Source organism: Hemitrygon akajei, chromosome 1 (genome assembly GCF_048418815.1).
Source record: "Hemitrygon akajei chromosome 1, sHemAka1.3, whole genome shotgun sequence".
In the NCBI taxonomy this organism is placed as follows: Eukaryota; Metazoa; Chordata; class Chondrichthyes; order Myliobatiformes; family Dasyatidae; genus Hemitrygon; species Hemitrygon akajei.
The window spans coordinates 219,465,191-219,479,946 of NC_133124.1; the positions used below are offsets into that span (position 1 = coordinate 219,465,191).

The 14,756-nt window shown below is 46.9% G+C and overlaps 1 protein-coding gene across 3 annotated transcripts in view; it reads right to left on the bottom strand.

The window, feature by feature from the left end:
* slc39a14 (solute carrier family 39 member 14) overlaps window positions 1-14,756 on the bottom strand; it is a 53,227-nt gene that overhangs the window by 16,780 nt on the left and 21,691 nt on the right. For 2 of the 3 annotated variants that reach the window (XM_073061727.1, XM_073061720.1), the window contains exons 2-3: window positions 13,131-13,251; window positions 12-258 (exon numbers count right to left, since the gene is read on the bottom strand). In XM_073061727.1, the coding sequence (XP_072917828.1) occupies window positions 12-257 (246 nt within the window). In that variant the 5' untranslated portion in view covers window position 258; window positions 13,131-13,251. The remainder of the gene's footprint in view (window positions 1-11; window positions 259-13,130; window positions 13,252-14,756) is intronic. The other variant, XM_073061711.1, reaches the window with a different exon arrangement.

The following is a 14,756-nucleotide window of genomic DNA, read 5'->3' on the forward strand; positions in this document are numbered from 1 at the left end:
GCAATAATCACCTTGGAGAGACTGATGTTGCCCGCTGCACTCTCCATCTTGGTGGTCCCGACGCCCACGTCCAGCCGGTTCAGGAGAGCCTTTAGCTGGGGCAGCAGCATCGTCTCATTGTCCCCGTAGCGATTCAGCAGGTCGTGAAGAAAGGCGGCAGGCAGCACTGTAGCATTCCCCTGCACTCCTACGGCCCCCAGCAAGACCACCAGCCCACAGGCCAAGCAGAGGCTGTGCCAACCCCGCCACAGGTACATTCTGCAAGAGACAGACAGGTGAGTGAAGCTGTGCTGGGGCTGGAATGTCCCTTTGGATCCAGGATTGTCTCCGAGTAAAGGAATGTCCCTTTAGAACAGAGATGAGGGGCCAGAAGGTGGGGAAACTGAACAATTCATTGCCGCAGATGGCCATGGAGGCAGGTCATTGAGTATATTTAAAGCTGAAGGTGAATGGGTTCTTCCCTCCAACAGGACCACAACCTTGTCGTGATTTAAAGGTTTGACCCAGAGATCTACTCTGGCTGGAGTCGGGGTTTGACTCGGAGATCTACTCTGGCTGGAGTCCGGGTTTGACCCAGAGATCTACTCTGGCTGGAGTCGGGGTTTGACTCGGAGATCTACTCTGGCTGGAGTCCGGGTTTGACCCAGAGATCTACACTGGCTGGAGTCGGGGTTTGATCCAGAGATCTACACTGGCTGGAGTCCGGGTTTGATCCGGAGATCTACTCTGGCTGGAGTCAGGGTTGGACCTGGAGATCTACGCTGGCTGGAGTCAGGGTTGGACCTGGAGATCTATGCTGGCTGGAGTCAGGGTTGGACCTGGAGATCTATGCTGGCTGGAGTCAGGGTTGGACCTGGAGATCTATGCTGGCTGGAGTCAGGGTTGGACCTGGAGATCTATGCTGGCTGGAGTCAGGGTTGGACCTGGAGATCTACGCTGGCTGGAATCAGGGTTGGACCTGGAGATCTATGCTGGCTGTATTGGAGTATAAAAGTATAAATTTACCAAAACTATTAAGTCAGTTCTGAGCTTATGCATGTACTCAATTTAGTAGAATGAAATCTTAGGAATGTAGATGACAATGGTGTGTTAATGAAAGGTAGCTAAAGAGCTAAAGAAATGTAGATTAGAACATTGCTCAGTTCTGAGTTTATTATTTGCTATGCATGTACCCAATTTGGTAGGAGACTGAAATCTTAAGAATGTAGAAGACAATGGTGTGTGAATGAGAAGTAGCTAAGAGATGTAGATTACATGATTAAGTCAATTGATAGAAACAATAGGGACATGATATACATGTAATACGCAACTATAGATCGATTACATTTGCTAATGCAACTGGACCGGAGATTGCTATAAAAAATGCTGGGTCCGAGGATCGGTGGGCAATCAGCGACTAGCTCAATGACTGTCTCAGCTTTGATTTGCAAATTAAAGTTTAACCCTTCTTGAAGAATCTTCTGCGTCTCCTGGTCATTTGTGAGGCACGAAAAACCACGACATAATTGGCGACCGCGGTAGGACCGGATAGAGACCCACGGAAGGGAAACGGCAGATTGGGAATGCTTCCCGGTCCTCTAGGGACACCCACAAGGCTAACAGAATTAAGGGTGCACCCAAAACAAAAGGAAAGCGCTTTTTGCGACAATTTGGACTAAGAATTCTGTTGGCTTTGGGGAGGTCTTGGAGTCTCAGAAGTGTGGAACCACTGCCAAAGGGTCTCTCCGGTCCAAAGAATCTGGCAGAATTGGGGGTTAACGGAGGAGGCTCAGAGGATTGCTCAAGAACACTGCAGTGAGGGTAAGTACAAATAAGTTAATACGTTAAGAAAAAGTCCACGTGGTGTTGGTAAATCCCTGTGAGTACCGCTTCGTATGAAACGAAGGGCTGAATGGGCAGGGAAAGTAGAATAGAATTAGAGTAGAAAGTCCTCGTGGATACCGCCTTAAGAGATAAGGGTCTGAACGGGCGAGGTGTTAGAATAGAATTAGAGTAGAAAGTCCTCGTGGATACCGCCTTAAGAGATAAGGGTCTGAACGGGCGAGGTGTTAGTATAGAATTAGAGTAGAAAATCCTCGTGGATACCGCCTTAAGAGATAAGGGTCTGAACGGGCGAGGTGTTAGACTAGAATTAGAGTAGAAAGTCCTCGTGGATACCGCCTTAAGAGATAAGGGTCTGAACGGGCGAGGTGTTAAGACTAGAATTAGAGTAGAAAATCCTCGTGGATACCGCCTTAAGAGATAAGAGTCTGAACGGGCGAGGTGTTAAGACTAGAATTAGAGTAGAAAGTCCTCGTGGATACCGCCTTAAGAGATAAGGGTCTGAACGGGCGAGGTGTTAAGACTAGAATTAGAGTAGAAAGTCCTCGTGGATACCGCCTTAAGAGATAAGGGTCTGAACGGGCGAGGTGTTAAGACTAGAATTAGAGTAGAAAATCCTCGTGGATACCGCCTTAAGAGATAAGGGTCTGAACGGGCGAGGTGTTAAGACTAGAATTAGAGTAGAAAGTCCTCGTGGATACCGCCTTAAGAGATAAGGGTCTGAACGGGCGAGGTGTTAAGACTAGAATTAGAGTAGAAAGTCCTCGTGGATACCGCCTTAAGAGATAAGGGTCTGAACGGGCGAGGTGTTAAGACTAGAATTAGAGTAGAAAGTCCTCGTGGATACCGCCTTAAGAGATAAGGGTCTGAACGGGCAAGGTGTTAGACTAAGCGTAGAATTAGAGTAAGTTATAGGAAGAAAAAGTCCACGTGGTGTTAGACTAGGACTAGGTGTAGAATTAGAGTAAATAATATTATCCAGTAAACAAACTGTGAATCTCCGAAATACCTTAACAAGAGAGAATAACATGACAGGTAAAGGAACAGCAGTAGAGATTCTGAGCAAAAAATTCCCATTAGTTCAAAATGAGATCACAAAAACTTCAGAAAAATGGGAAAAAAGAACCAAAAACCTGGTCACAAAGTGGCCAAAAGAAGGAACATTTGATGTAAGTTTGTGCGAAGAAATGGAGGGACTAATTAAAAATTACAAATCAAAAGATAAATCTAAGAGAGCAAAAAAGAGAACGAGAAATGGAAGTGCTAAAACTCTTCAGAACGGAGGGAGAAAGGCTGAGGAGGACAGGTAGAATATTGATTACAAGCGAGGAAGACACTAAGGTGCTGGAGAAACAGCCTGTTAGAGAGAGAGAAGGGTACGGTGAGAAGCTGGCTTCAGCTCCGTACCCGGATGTGAAAGAAACAGAAAACCCCCCTCCCTATAATGAGGAAGGAACCCCTAAGCAGTGCCCCCTGCTGACAGGAACAGTAAACATGCAGGGAGAAGTACAGGTTTGGGATAATGAGGAGGAAAAAAAACAATACGAGAAGGAAAAAGTGGCGATATGGCAGGAGATACAGGCAGAAAGGATAAAGATAGAACAGGTACAGAGAGAAATGGGAGAACAGATTGAACGGATGAAATACTTGAGAGAGGAAAAGGAATATGAGGAGTATCGATTTTACCATAGAAATAAACAGACTAGAAAAGGTGACTCATTGGAGGAGCAAGAGTTAAGTGGGGAGAGAGAGAGGATGTGAGAATTTGTGGGGAAGAGGTAGGAGGCAGAAGCCTAGAAGGAAAGAAGGAGGCAGTAGGGGAGCGACTTGCGGAAGTAGAGAGAGAGCCAGATAAGTTACTAAAAGGGGATTGCCAGGAAGGATGCGAAAAATATTCTAGGGGCCAACCTAGTATTGAATCAAGACAGAAAGGAAGGACTCCACAGGGAGACCGAGGGAAGAGCAGAACCCCGGAGACATTTGTGTGGGAGGCAGTAAAGACATACCCTGAGACAGATGGGGAGTCAGGTGAGGAGGAAAGCCAGGGTAGGTGGGAAGGAGGAGGAAGAATGATGCCGTTGTTAGTTAAAGGATCAGGACAAGTGCAGTATATCCCTTGAGGATCCCAGGACCTAGAAGGGCTGAAAAACACTCTGCCCAATTTACATGAAGGAGCAGGGAAATGGATTAGAGCCTTTGAAGAAGAAACAGCGGGACGATTATTGGCTATGGGAGATTTGAAGGCACTGTTGATAAGGTTGATGGGAACCTCCAAATTTAACGAACTAATGGAAATGGCTGGCATAGTAAACTCGAACGACCCAAGAACTGATGGAGATGGGTTTGACAGAGTAAGGCAGAGGGTATGGCAGGCCCTCAGAAAGCTTTATCCACCCAAAGTGGACCCCAAAGCCTTAAAAGGGGATCCACTGGGAGACAGGAAAACCCAGCAGCCTACATAGAAAACCAGTTGAAAAGGTGGAGACTGGAGACTGAGCAAGAGGTGGAGAATAGCTTATTTATGACCTCACTGTTCCGACATAGCATTTTGGATGCAATGCCACCACAAGTAAAATCCAAACTGGAGGAGGTGGTTGGGCTAACGTCAAAGACCCCCACAAGAATTTAGAGGCCACGTAGTCCATGCGGTTGAGAAATACCGGAAAGACAAACAAAGGTTGACTAAGCAGCAGGAAGAGGTGCAGAGAAAGTTAATACAAATGCAGCTCGAAGAACTCAAAAAGAAGGAAAAAGAGAAAAACAAAAAGATGCTGCCAACAACCACCGGTTCGAGTACAGCCATCGAGCTGGACAAAGCACTGCTATATGGAGGGACCGATCATACTGTAAGACAAGGGCTGGAAAACCCCATGCCAATAATTAACTTTGAGGGAGCATTCCCACAAATGTTCTATCAGGAACAAACTAAATTCAAACAGCCCAGACAGGACTGGAAGTCCCAAGGAGGGCGACAGAGGAGCTATGGGCAAAGGAGACCAGTGAGAAGACAGTGGGAAAGAGAGTAGAGAGATTGTGCTGGGAATGTAATCAGCCAGGTCACATGAGAAGAGATTGTCCGTTTATACTATGGCCTGTCACAGACCAGCAGGAACCGATAAGAAGGGAACTAAAGTTTAGCCAAGGACTAGCCCCCACCGGCCCAAGCGGACCTGTGAACCCCTATGCAAGGTACTGAGGGTGCCCCGAGAACTTGAATGGGAAGGGACATTACCCTATGATAACAAGGGAGGCAGACGAGGAACCCATAGTTCAGGTTATGTTAGAAGGGCAACTGACACCAATGATGATAGATACTGGAGCCACGTACACTTGTGTACAGCCACAGTATGCCCTTCACCTTCCCATGTCAGGAAAGTTTATTAAGACGGTAGGGCTCCCGGGGAAAACACAGTTAACACAGTGCACAGCTCCAGTGCGGTTGAGAATGGGAAATAAAGGAATTGTTTTGCAGGTGCTAGTATTTAAAGAAACTCCGATTAATTTGTTAGGCAGAGATGCCTTATTGAAACTGGAATTAAAATTAGAATGCACCAGAAATGGGCTGAGTGTGAAAAGAGCAGGGGCTCAATTGATAGTGCGAGAAGACAAGAAGGCTAATGTCTTTTGGATAGGAGACATAGCAGATCAGATTCAGGAAACCTGGGAAAAATGGAAAAAGGGCGTGCAGGCTATATTACCCAGGGCTGTAATGCCCAAATCTGAGCTACATTGTACAGTGATTTTTGACGAGACTCAGAACAGGGAGTTAGAGGAGAGATGGCACCTGGAGGCATGTACCCAACAGCACCTGGAAGGGGGAGGCTGTGATAATTGGAAAGCAAGGGGCAGCTTTACAAGTTAAGTGGAACACCTTTTTAGAAAAATGGTACAGGATACCGGAGGCGGCTCCCCACATAACGTTGTTGGTAAATAAGGGATATCAGTCTAAAGACTTAGGACCCTTAGTTAAGAGTGCTGAAACCGTAACAGTGTGGAGGAAAATCACGCCAGAGGTGTGGATATCAGAAGACAACAATTATATTAAAATAATGGTAAGTGTAGATATGGTAGGGACAGTGAGAGAGGTCGAAATAACTCCCCAACCACACATGCCCGTGCTGGGAAAGGAAAGAGGCCAGCAGAAAGATAAAAGGTTAGATGAGTTGCCGTCTATTCTGTGGTCACAGCATGACACGGACGTAGGGAAAATAAAAACAGCGAGTCCGGTGGAAATAAGGCTGAAAAGGGGAGCAATTCCACCCAGGAGACCACAATGCCCTCTAAGACCAGAAGCGGAAGAGGGAATAGCATCGACAGTGCAGGGGTTGCTTGAAATAGGAGTGCTTAAAAGAACAAACAGTCCATGCAATACCCCGTTGCTGCCGGTCTTAAAAGCAGATAAATCTAAGTGGAGATTGGTGCATGATTTGCGAGTGGTAAATGATGTGGTAGAGGACTGGCCAGCGGTAGTCCCCAGCCCACACACGCTTTTGACTAATGTTCCACCAGAAGCAAGTTACTTTTCAGTGATCGATTTGTGTTCGGCTTTCTTCGGCATTCCTCTGGCCGACCAGTGTCAGTATCTGTTTGCATTTACTTACAGAGGTGCTCAGTATACCTATACCAGAATGCCACAAGGATTTAAATATTCACCACACATTTTTAATCAGGTATTGAAGGCAGACCTAGAGGGCATGCCATTGGAAAGTACATTGTTACAATATGTGGATGACCTGTTGATTTGCTCCCACAGTGAGGAACAGTGTAAGCAGGACACTATAACTCTGTTAGAGAAGCTAGCGCACGGAGGACATAAAGTATCCAAAAAGAAACTGCAATTCTGCACACAGCAAGTGGAGTACTTAGGCAGGGTAATATCCAAGGGAGAGAAGGCGATAGCACCAGATCAGATTGAGGCAATAACTAAGGCCCCAAACCCCAGACTGTAGGGCAGATGATGACGTTTTTGGGAATGGCAGGGTACAGTTCAGATTGGATAGGAGAATATGCTGAGATTGTGGCACCTTTAAGAAAGATAATGAAAGAAGCAGGACATACAAATTTGAAGCACGGCTTACAGTGGAATGGAGAGGCGGAGATAGCTTTCAATTCTATTAAGCAGGAATTGCAGTCAGCACCAGCATTAGCTTTGCCTGACTACGAGAAGGTTTTTTATTTGTATGTATCCAATCGACAGGAGGGTTATGTCACAGCGGTTCTAACACAAGAGACAGGCACAGGAAAAGCAAAGCAGCCGATAGCATACTACAGTACGAGACTAGATGAGGTGGCTCAGGGGTACCCACCCCGTTATCAGGGATTGGCGGTGCTGTACTATGCATATGAAAAGGCATCATCGCTAACCCTGGGCTATCCTGCGATTCTGTACACACACCACAAAGTAGCAGAATTGCTGGGAAGAGGGAAATTTGTGCTGACGCCAGCCAGGATAGCAGCGTATCAGATGCTATTGACATTTCCTGACATAACTATACAGAGATGCACTACCAGTAATATAGCCGATTTTGTCCCTTTAGACAATGATGGAGAACCCCATGATTGTGTAGGGAAGACGATGGCATTTGCCAAATTGAGAGCAGATTTACGGTCAGAACCACTAGAGGATATAGATAAAAAGGTTCTGTTCGTAGATGGCTCTTGTTATAGGGATTATGATGGAAATCACACAGGATTCTCAGTGGCGCAGCAGGATCAGTCGAGCTATAAGATTATTAGGATGGAGTCCTGTCCCCAACCGTGTTCCGCCCAACTAGCAGAAATCAAAGCCCTGACAGCTGTGTGTGAAATGATGGAAGGTGAGAAAGTAGACATCTATACTGATTCAGCATATGCTCACGGAGTATGCCATTTGTTCGGGGCAGTGTGGAAGCAGAGAGGTTTTTAAAAAAGTAGCGAAGATCCCATACAACATTGTCAGCAAATTCTAGACTTAATAAAAGCCATAATGAAACCTAAAGCATTGGCTATAGTAAAATGCCAGGCACATAAAAAGGGAAAGGATGTAATAACAAAGGGAAATTAAGCTGCAGACGAGACAGCTAGAAAAGCGTCTGGATGTACGTCAGCTGTCATTGCCCCCCAGGTAAGCCTAACTCCAGAACCTGACGTAGAGGACCTAATTGAAATACACGGTAAGGCAACTTTGGCAGAACAGACAATGTGGAGAAAAAGGGGGGCCAAGCAGAACCCGGAAGGCTTGTGGAGCACGGAAGACGGTTTGTTGGTAGCACTCACCCCTCTACTGACGTTTCTGATTTCAGAAGCGCATGGGATGGACCATTGTGCAAGGGGGGAAGTGATAAGGAAAATAAAGGATGGTTTTTGGTCACCTTATTTACAGGCTTCAGTGGACTTTGTTTTGTCACAGTGCGAGGTATGCACACAAAATAATGTTCGGAAGGGAATTACAACCCCAATAGGTCATATTCCTGTACCTGAAGGACCATTTAAACATTTAGTGATCGATTACGTAGGCATGATAAAGACAGTGAGAGGGAAAAGATACATGCTGGTAGTAATTGATCGATTTAGCAGATGGGTGGAGGTGGTACCTTCAAGAGATCAAGGGGCAAAGACAGTGGTAAAATTCCTGACAAATGAAGTGATCCCAAGGTTTGGAATACCTACAGAAGTTAGCTCAGACAATGGTTCAGCTTTTATCCAGAAAGTGGTCAAACTGGTACTACAGGTGCTGAGGATAAAGCAAAGGTTTGGATGTGTATACCACCCTCAGTCGCAGGGTATGGTAGAGAGAATTAATGGAACCCTGAAAGCCAAACTAAACAAAATTTGTGCAGACACTAAACTTAATTGGGTCGATGCTTTACCGTTAGCATTGATGAGTTACCGCATGCAAACTAATCGAATAACATGCCTGACACCGCATGAGATGCAGGCTGGAAAGCTATCATACCTGTGATAGGGGTGAGCAAAAATGTTGAATGGATAAGCTATATATACTACAATCAACAGAGATTCATCAACTACACCGATGATGCACTGGAGGCCTTAGGGCAACAGCTAGATGCAACTATCAGGGTGGCGTGGCAAGGATTGGCTTTTGGCAGAGAAAGGGGGTGTGTGTGTAATGTTTGGAGAACAATGCTGCACTTTCATACCGAACAATACTAGCCCAGAATGCAGGATTTGAACATCAGTTCTTTGATTGGATAGAAAGTAGACTCGGAGGGTGGGGAGCATGGCTGACTAAAATGGCAATAACTGTCAGTATTATATTGTTGAGCTGTGCGTTTGTGCTGTGCTGTTTTCTTCCTTGTCTCAAATCTCTTGTAGTGCGTGCTGCAACCAAACAATTCCCGATGCTCGTGGCAAATACTGAAGCAAGCTTAGTGGAGAAGTTAACACCGAAAATGTATCGTTACAGCCTACAACACCTGCAGGATGAACAGGAACAAAACGACAGTGTGGGAGTAGATTGTAAGGGCTGCTGAGTCTTTTTCCCTGTCTCAGGTACAAAGGTTTTTGGCTCAGCGGCTCAGGGTAACAGGGAGAGAATACTTTGAGGTCTTGGTGCAGAAAATTATAGTTTAACCCGAAATTTGGGAATAAATGCTTGAGTATATTGGGGCTTTTGTGCGCAGACTCTTAGTCTTCTTTCTCTGTGTGAGTGTGAGAACCCTCTGGGTCTCAAAGGGGGGATATATTGGAGTATAAAAGTATAAATTTACCAAAACTATGAAGTCAGTTCTGAGCTTATGCATGTACTCAATTTAGTAGAATGAAATCTTAGGAATGTAGAAGACAATGGTGTGTTAATGAAAGGTAGCTAAAGAGCTAAAGAAATGTAGATTAGAACATTGCTCAGTTCTGAGTTTATTATTTGCTATGCATGTACCCAATTTGGTAGGAGATTGAAATCTTAAGAATGTAGAAGACAATGGTGTGTGAATGAGAAGTAGCTAAGAGATGTAGATTAGAACATGATTAAGTCAATTGATAGAAACAATAGGGACATGATATACGTGTAATACGCAACTATAGATCGATTACATTTGCTAATGCAACTGGACCGGAGATTGCTATAAAAAATGCTGGGTCCGAGGATCGGTGGGCAATCAGCGACTAGCTCAATGACTGTCTCAGCTTTGATTTGCAAATTAAAGTTTAACCCTTCTTGAAGAATCTTCTGCGTCTCCTGGTCATTTGTGAGGCACAAAAAACCACGACAGCTGTTTGACCTGTCAGGGTTTGACCTGGAGATCTACGCTGGCTGGAGTCAGGGTTTGACCTGGAGAGCTACGCTGGCTGGAGTCAGGGTTTGACCTGGAGATCTACGCTGGCTGGAGTCAGGGTTTGACCTGGAGAGCTACGCTGGCTGGAGTCAGGGTTTGACCTGGAGATCTACGCTGGCTGGAGTCAGGGTTTGACCTGGAGATCTACGCTGGCTGGAGTCAGGGTTTGACCTGGAGATCTACGCTGGCTGGAGTCAGGGTTTGACCTGGAGATCTACGCTGGCTGGAGTCAGGGTTGGACCTGGAGATCTACGCTGGCTGGAGTCAGGGTTGGACCTGGAGATCTACGCTGGCTGGAGTCAGGGTTTGACCTGGAGATCTACGCTGGCTGGAGTCAGGGTTTGACCTGGAGAGCTACGCTGGCTGGAGTCAGGGTTGGACCTGGAGATCTACGCTGGCTGGAGTCAGGGTTGGACCTGGAGATCTACGCTGGCTGGAGTCAGGGTTGGACCTGGAGATCTACGCTGGCTGGAGTCAGGGTTGGACCTGGAGATCTATGCTGGCTGGAGTCAGGGTTTGATCCAGAGATCTACACTGGCTGGAGTCAGGGTTGGACCTGGAGATCTACGCTGGCTGGAGTCAGGGTTGGACCTGGAGATCTACACTGGCTGGAGTCAGGGTTGGACCTGGAGATCTACACTGGCTGGAGTCAGGGTTGGACCTGGAGATCTACACTGGCTGGAGTCAGGGCTTTACGCTTCAGCTCTTGGTCAGGTCTCCCATGCCAAACAGGTCAAAGGGCAGAGGCCAGACTAAGAGTGGTTTCCTGGTTCTCCAGGTTCAGAGATTCAGCTCAGGGCTAACAAATTGTTAAAGAAACAGCAATAAGAATCCTTCTACATCTGAGTGTGACGGTATTCCTGAGTCTCCACCCGGGACTTGCATGACTGACAGTAATGAAAGAAACGAGTAGAAGCTACTGAGAAGTTGAGTGAAGCCCTGAGCTCCGCTGGAGATAGAGGGGCTTCGTTACGGCCCTAAATGCCAGCGCTGTAACAGTCACTAGGTTCTCGATTTGTAAGTTTGTTCATAGTCCAAGTTTAATTGCCATTCAACCATGAACGAATACCCATCGATACAACCAAACGAAACAGCGTTTTGTCAAATGTCACGGGGAGAATGCAGGAGAAAGAAAGGCAAAGATTAGCTTCACTCTTCACATTTACATCGAAACACAGTGAAATGCATCGCTTGTGTCAATGACCAACACAGTCCGAGGGTGCGGTGGGGCAGCCCGCGAGTGTCGCTGTGCTTTTGGTGCTAATGCCAGCCTGCTCTGTTATGTTTTGTATCTTCAAAACATTAAACTAATTCAAATGAAGACACTGGAGTCAATCCCGTAATAAATTGTGTAAAGCAGAAAGAAAGCTTAATCAAACAATATATTTACAATATTACTGAAATATTAAATACAATACACACAGAGTAAAATGGGTCAATGACCAACACAGCCTGCCCACAACTCACTAACCCGTACATCCTTGGGAGGAAACCAGAGCACCCAGAGAAAACACAGGCAGTTACACGGGGAGAAGATACAATCTCCTTACAGACACCAGCAGGAACTGAATCCCAATGTTACAGCCGATGCTGTCCAGTGATAGGCTAGTCCGTGTGAAGGGGGTCAAGAGGGAAAATAGATCAACCCTGATGGAATGACGAAGTAAACTCGATGGGCCAAATGGCCTAATATTCTGCCCCTATGTCTTATGGTTTTATTCACCAACAACCACCTTTTTTTCTAAACTGCAATTGTGAACAACAGCCAGATCAGAAATGCTGATCAAGTCAACTAATTCCCAAAGAGAACTCTGATAGGCCAGTCAGATGGTTCACTGCTGCTCAGCGATAGAACACAAAAAAAATCATACGTACAATTAAAAAACATTAAAAAATAGCAGAAACACTGGAGTTGTGATGATCATGACGAAGTCTGCTGGAGAGAGACGTTTATACACATGCTGTCCTTCATAATTCAGAGAGATTGAAGGATAAGGTTACAGGTGACAAAACGTGGCAAGAGCACTTGGAACGAAAAACTAATCCTTACTGGGAGAAAACAGCACCTGATCTTCCCGCACTGTTCTCCAGCAGTTTAAGGACAAAGTCCAGCTGGAACGTAACTCACAAGTACTCTTGAAGGTCAGGTATTAACCCACCTGCCAACAACCGAACATTGCCATCCTGGTCCCATTCGTGACAGCTTACGAAGAAGCATGTGACTTCCCTCCCAGAGATGAGAGGTGTTTGTGCACTCGACTCCTGAAGGCTTGGACCCCATCGTCGCAGATGTTTCCAACCACAGCATTTGGAAGGTTGTTCCTGAGGCTTTACACAGTGAAGGAAGCTTCTACCCAGTGGACAGAGCTGGGAACGGCCCCGTGACTGTTGACATAGGAAGTAGTGATGGGAGAGTGAGTGAGCAGAAGAAGCGAGGACAGTCCACCTCTGTGCCATCCTCTCCAGAGAGGACGAGAATGAGGGCAACACCCTCCGTTCCTGCTCCCCGGACTCACAGGAATCCTGCAGCCCAGTGCTGTCCAAGAAGGCACGGTAGAGTAGTGCTTAGCGTAGTGTTATTACAGCGCCAGCAACCCGGGTTGAACCCATGACCGCTTGCTGATCCGGTTTCTCGCAAGGGTTAAGGTTCGTGAGTTGTGGGCACGCCGACACTCACAGCCCATCCTTGTGGCTGTGGCGGTCGTTGACACAAATGACACATTTCACCGCGTGTTTCGAAGTACCTGTGACAATTAAAGCTTATCTTCCAACTGATTCATTCAACAGAGAGGCAGGAGGGACAGGAGGGTGGAGGGTGGGAAAGTGGGGTGATGAGGAGGGCAGGAAGGAGGTGGAGAGTAGGAGTGGAGGGCCGACGGGACGGATGGTGGGAGGAGGGGAGTGAACACAAGCTCTCCACCGAGTCTGCCTGCATTAGGCTTCTCCGTCATAGACAAGGCAGTGTTGAGGACATCGAACCCGACTCAGGGTCTCACTGCTTCCCCCGGGATCTGAGACCACCTTCAATCCTCTTACCTTGTTCAGGTATCTCAACAGTCCACGAGTTCCCGCTCAGGGATGGAGGAGTCTGACGACGGGCAGGGGCGAAGGTGCGAGCTGCTGATGGGAGCAGAACCGATCGTTACACTCCCAGCTCCTGGAGATGGGAAAGCACATCATTCAGAGCTGGGCAGAACCTCGGAGCAGCCCCAGCCACAGACAAACACACAGCCGGTCCTGCGGGCGGGTGAGATCAGGGAACTCTGCAGTGGGGCTCGTTCACAGGACAGCCCAAACTTCACAGGGTCCCTCACTCCTCAGTAAACCATCATCTCACAGGGTCCCTCACTCCTCAGTAAACCATCATCTCACAGGGTCCCTCACTCCTCAGTAAACCATCATCTCAGAGGGTCCCTCACTCCTCTGTAAACCATCATCTCAGAGGGTCCTTCACTCCTCAGTAAACCATCATCTCACAGGGTCCCTCACTCCTCAGTAAACCATCATCTCCCGCCACCTCCCCTCAACATTTCCCGCAATAAACTATTAGATCCGACACCAATGTGACTAAACACATTGATGAAGGAAGAGCCGTAGGTGTAGTGTATATGGATTTCAGCAAGGCATTTGACGTACTGAGAAAGTAAGGAGGCATGGGATCCAAAGGGACATTTCTTTGTGGATCCAGAATTGGCTTGCCCACAGAAGGCAAAGAGTGGTTGTAGACGGGTCATATTCTGCATGGAGGTCAGTGACCAGTGGTGTGCCTCAGGGATCTGTTCTGAGACCCTTACTCTTCGTGATTTTTATAAATGACCTGGATGAGGAAGTGGAGGGATGGGTTAGTAAGTTTGCTGATGATACAAAGGTTGGAGGTGTTGTGGATTGTGTGGAGGGTTGTCAGAGGTTACAGCGGGACATTGATAGGATGCAAAACTGGGCTGAGAAGTGGCAGATGGAATTCAACCCAGATAAGTGTGAGGTGGTTCATTTTCGTAGGTCAAATATGATGGCAGAATATAGTATTAATGGTAAGACTTGGCAGTGTGGAGGATCAGAGGGATCTTGGGGTCTGAGACCATAGGACGCTCAAAGCAGCTGCACAGGTTGACTCTGTGGTTAAGAAGGCGTATGGTGTATTGGCCTTCATCAATCGTGGAATTGAATTTCAGAGCCGAGGGATAATGTTGCAGCTATATAGGGCCCTGGTCAGACCCCACTTGGAGTACTGTGCTCAGTTCTGGTCACCTCACTACAGGAAGGATGTGGAAACCATAGAAAGGGTGCAGAGGAGATTTACAAGGATGTTGCCTGGATTGGGGAGCATGTCTTATGAGAATAGGTTGAGTGAACTCGGCCTTTTCTCCTTGGAGCGATGGAGGATGAGAGGTGACCTGATAGAGGTGTACAAGATGATCAGAGAGGCATTGATTGTGTGGATAGTCAGAGGCTTTTTCCCAGGGCTGAAATGGTTGCCACAAGAGGACACAGGTTTAAAGTGCTGGGGAGTAGGTACAGAGGGGTAATTGTTTTACTCAGAGAGTGGTGAGTGCGTGGAATGGGCTGCTGGCAACAGTGGTGGAGGCAGATACGATAGGGTCTTTTAAGAGGCTTTTAGTAAGGTACACGGAGATTAGTAAAATAGAGGGCTAAAGGTAACCC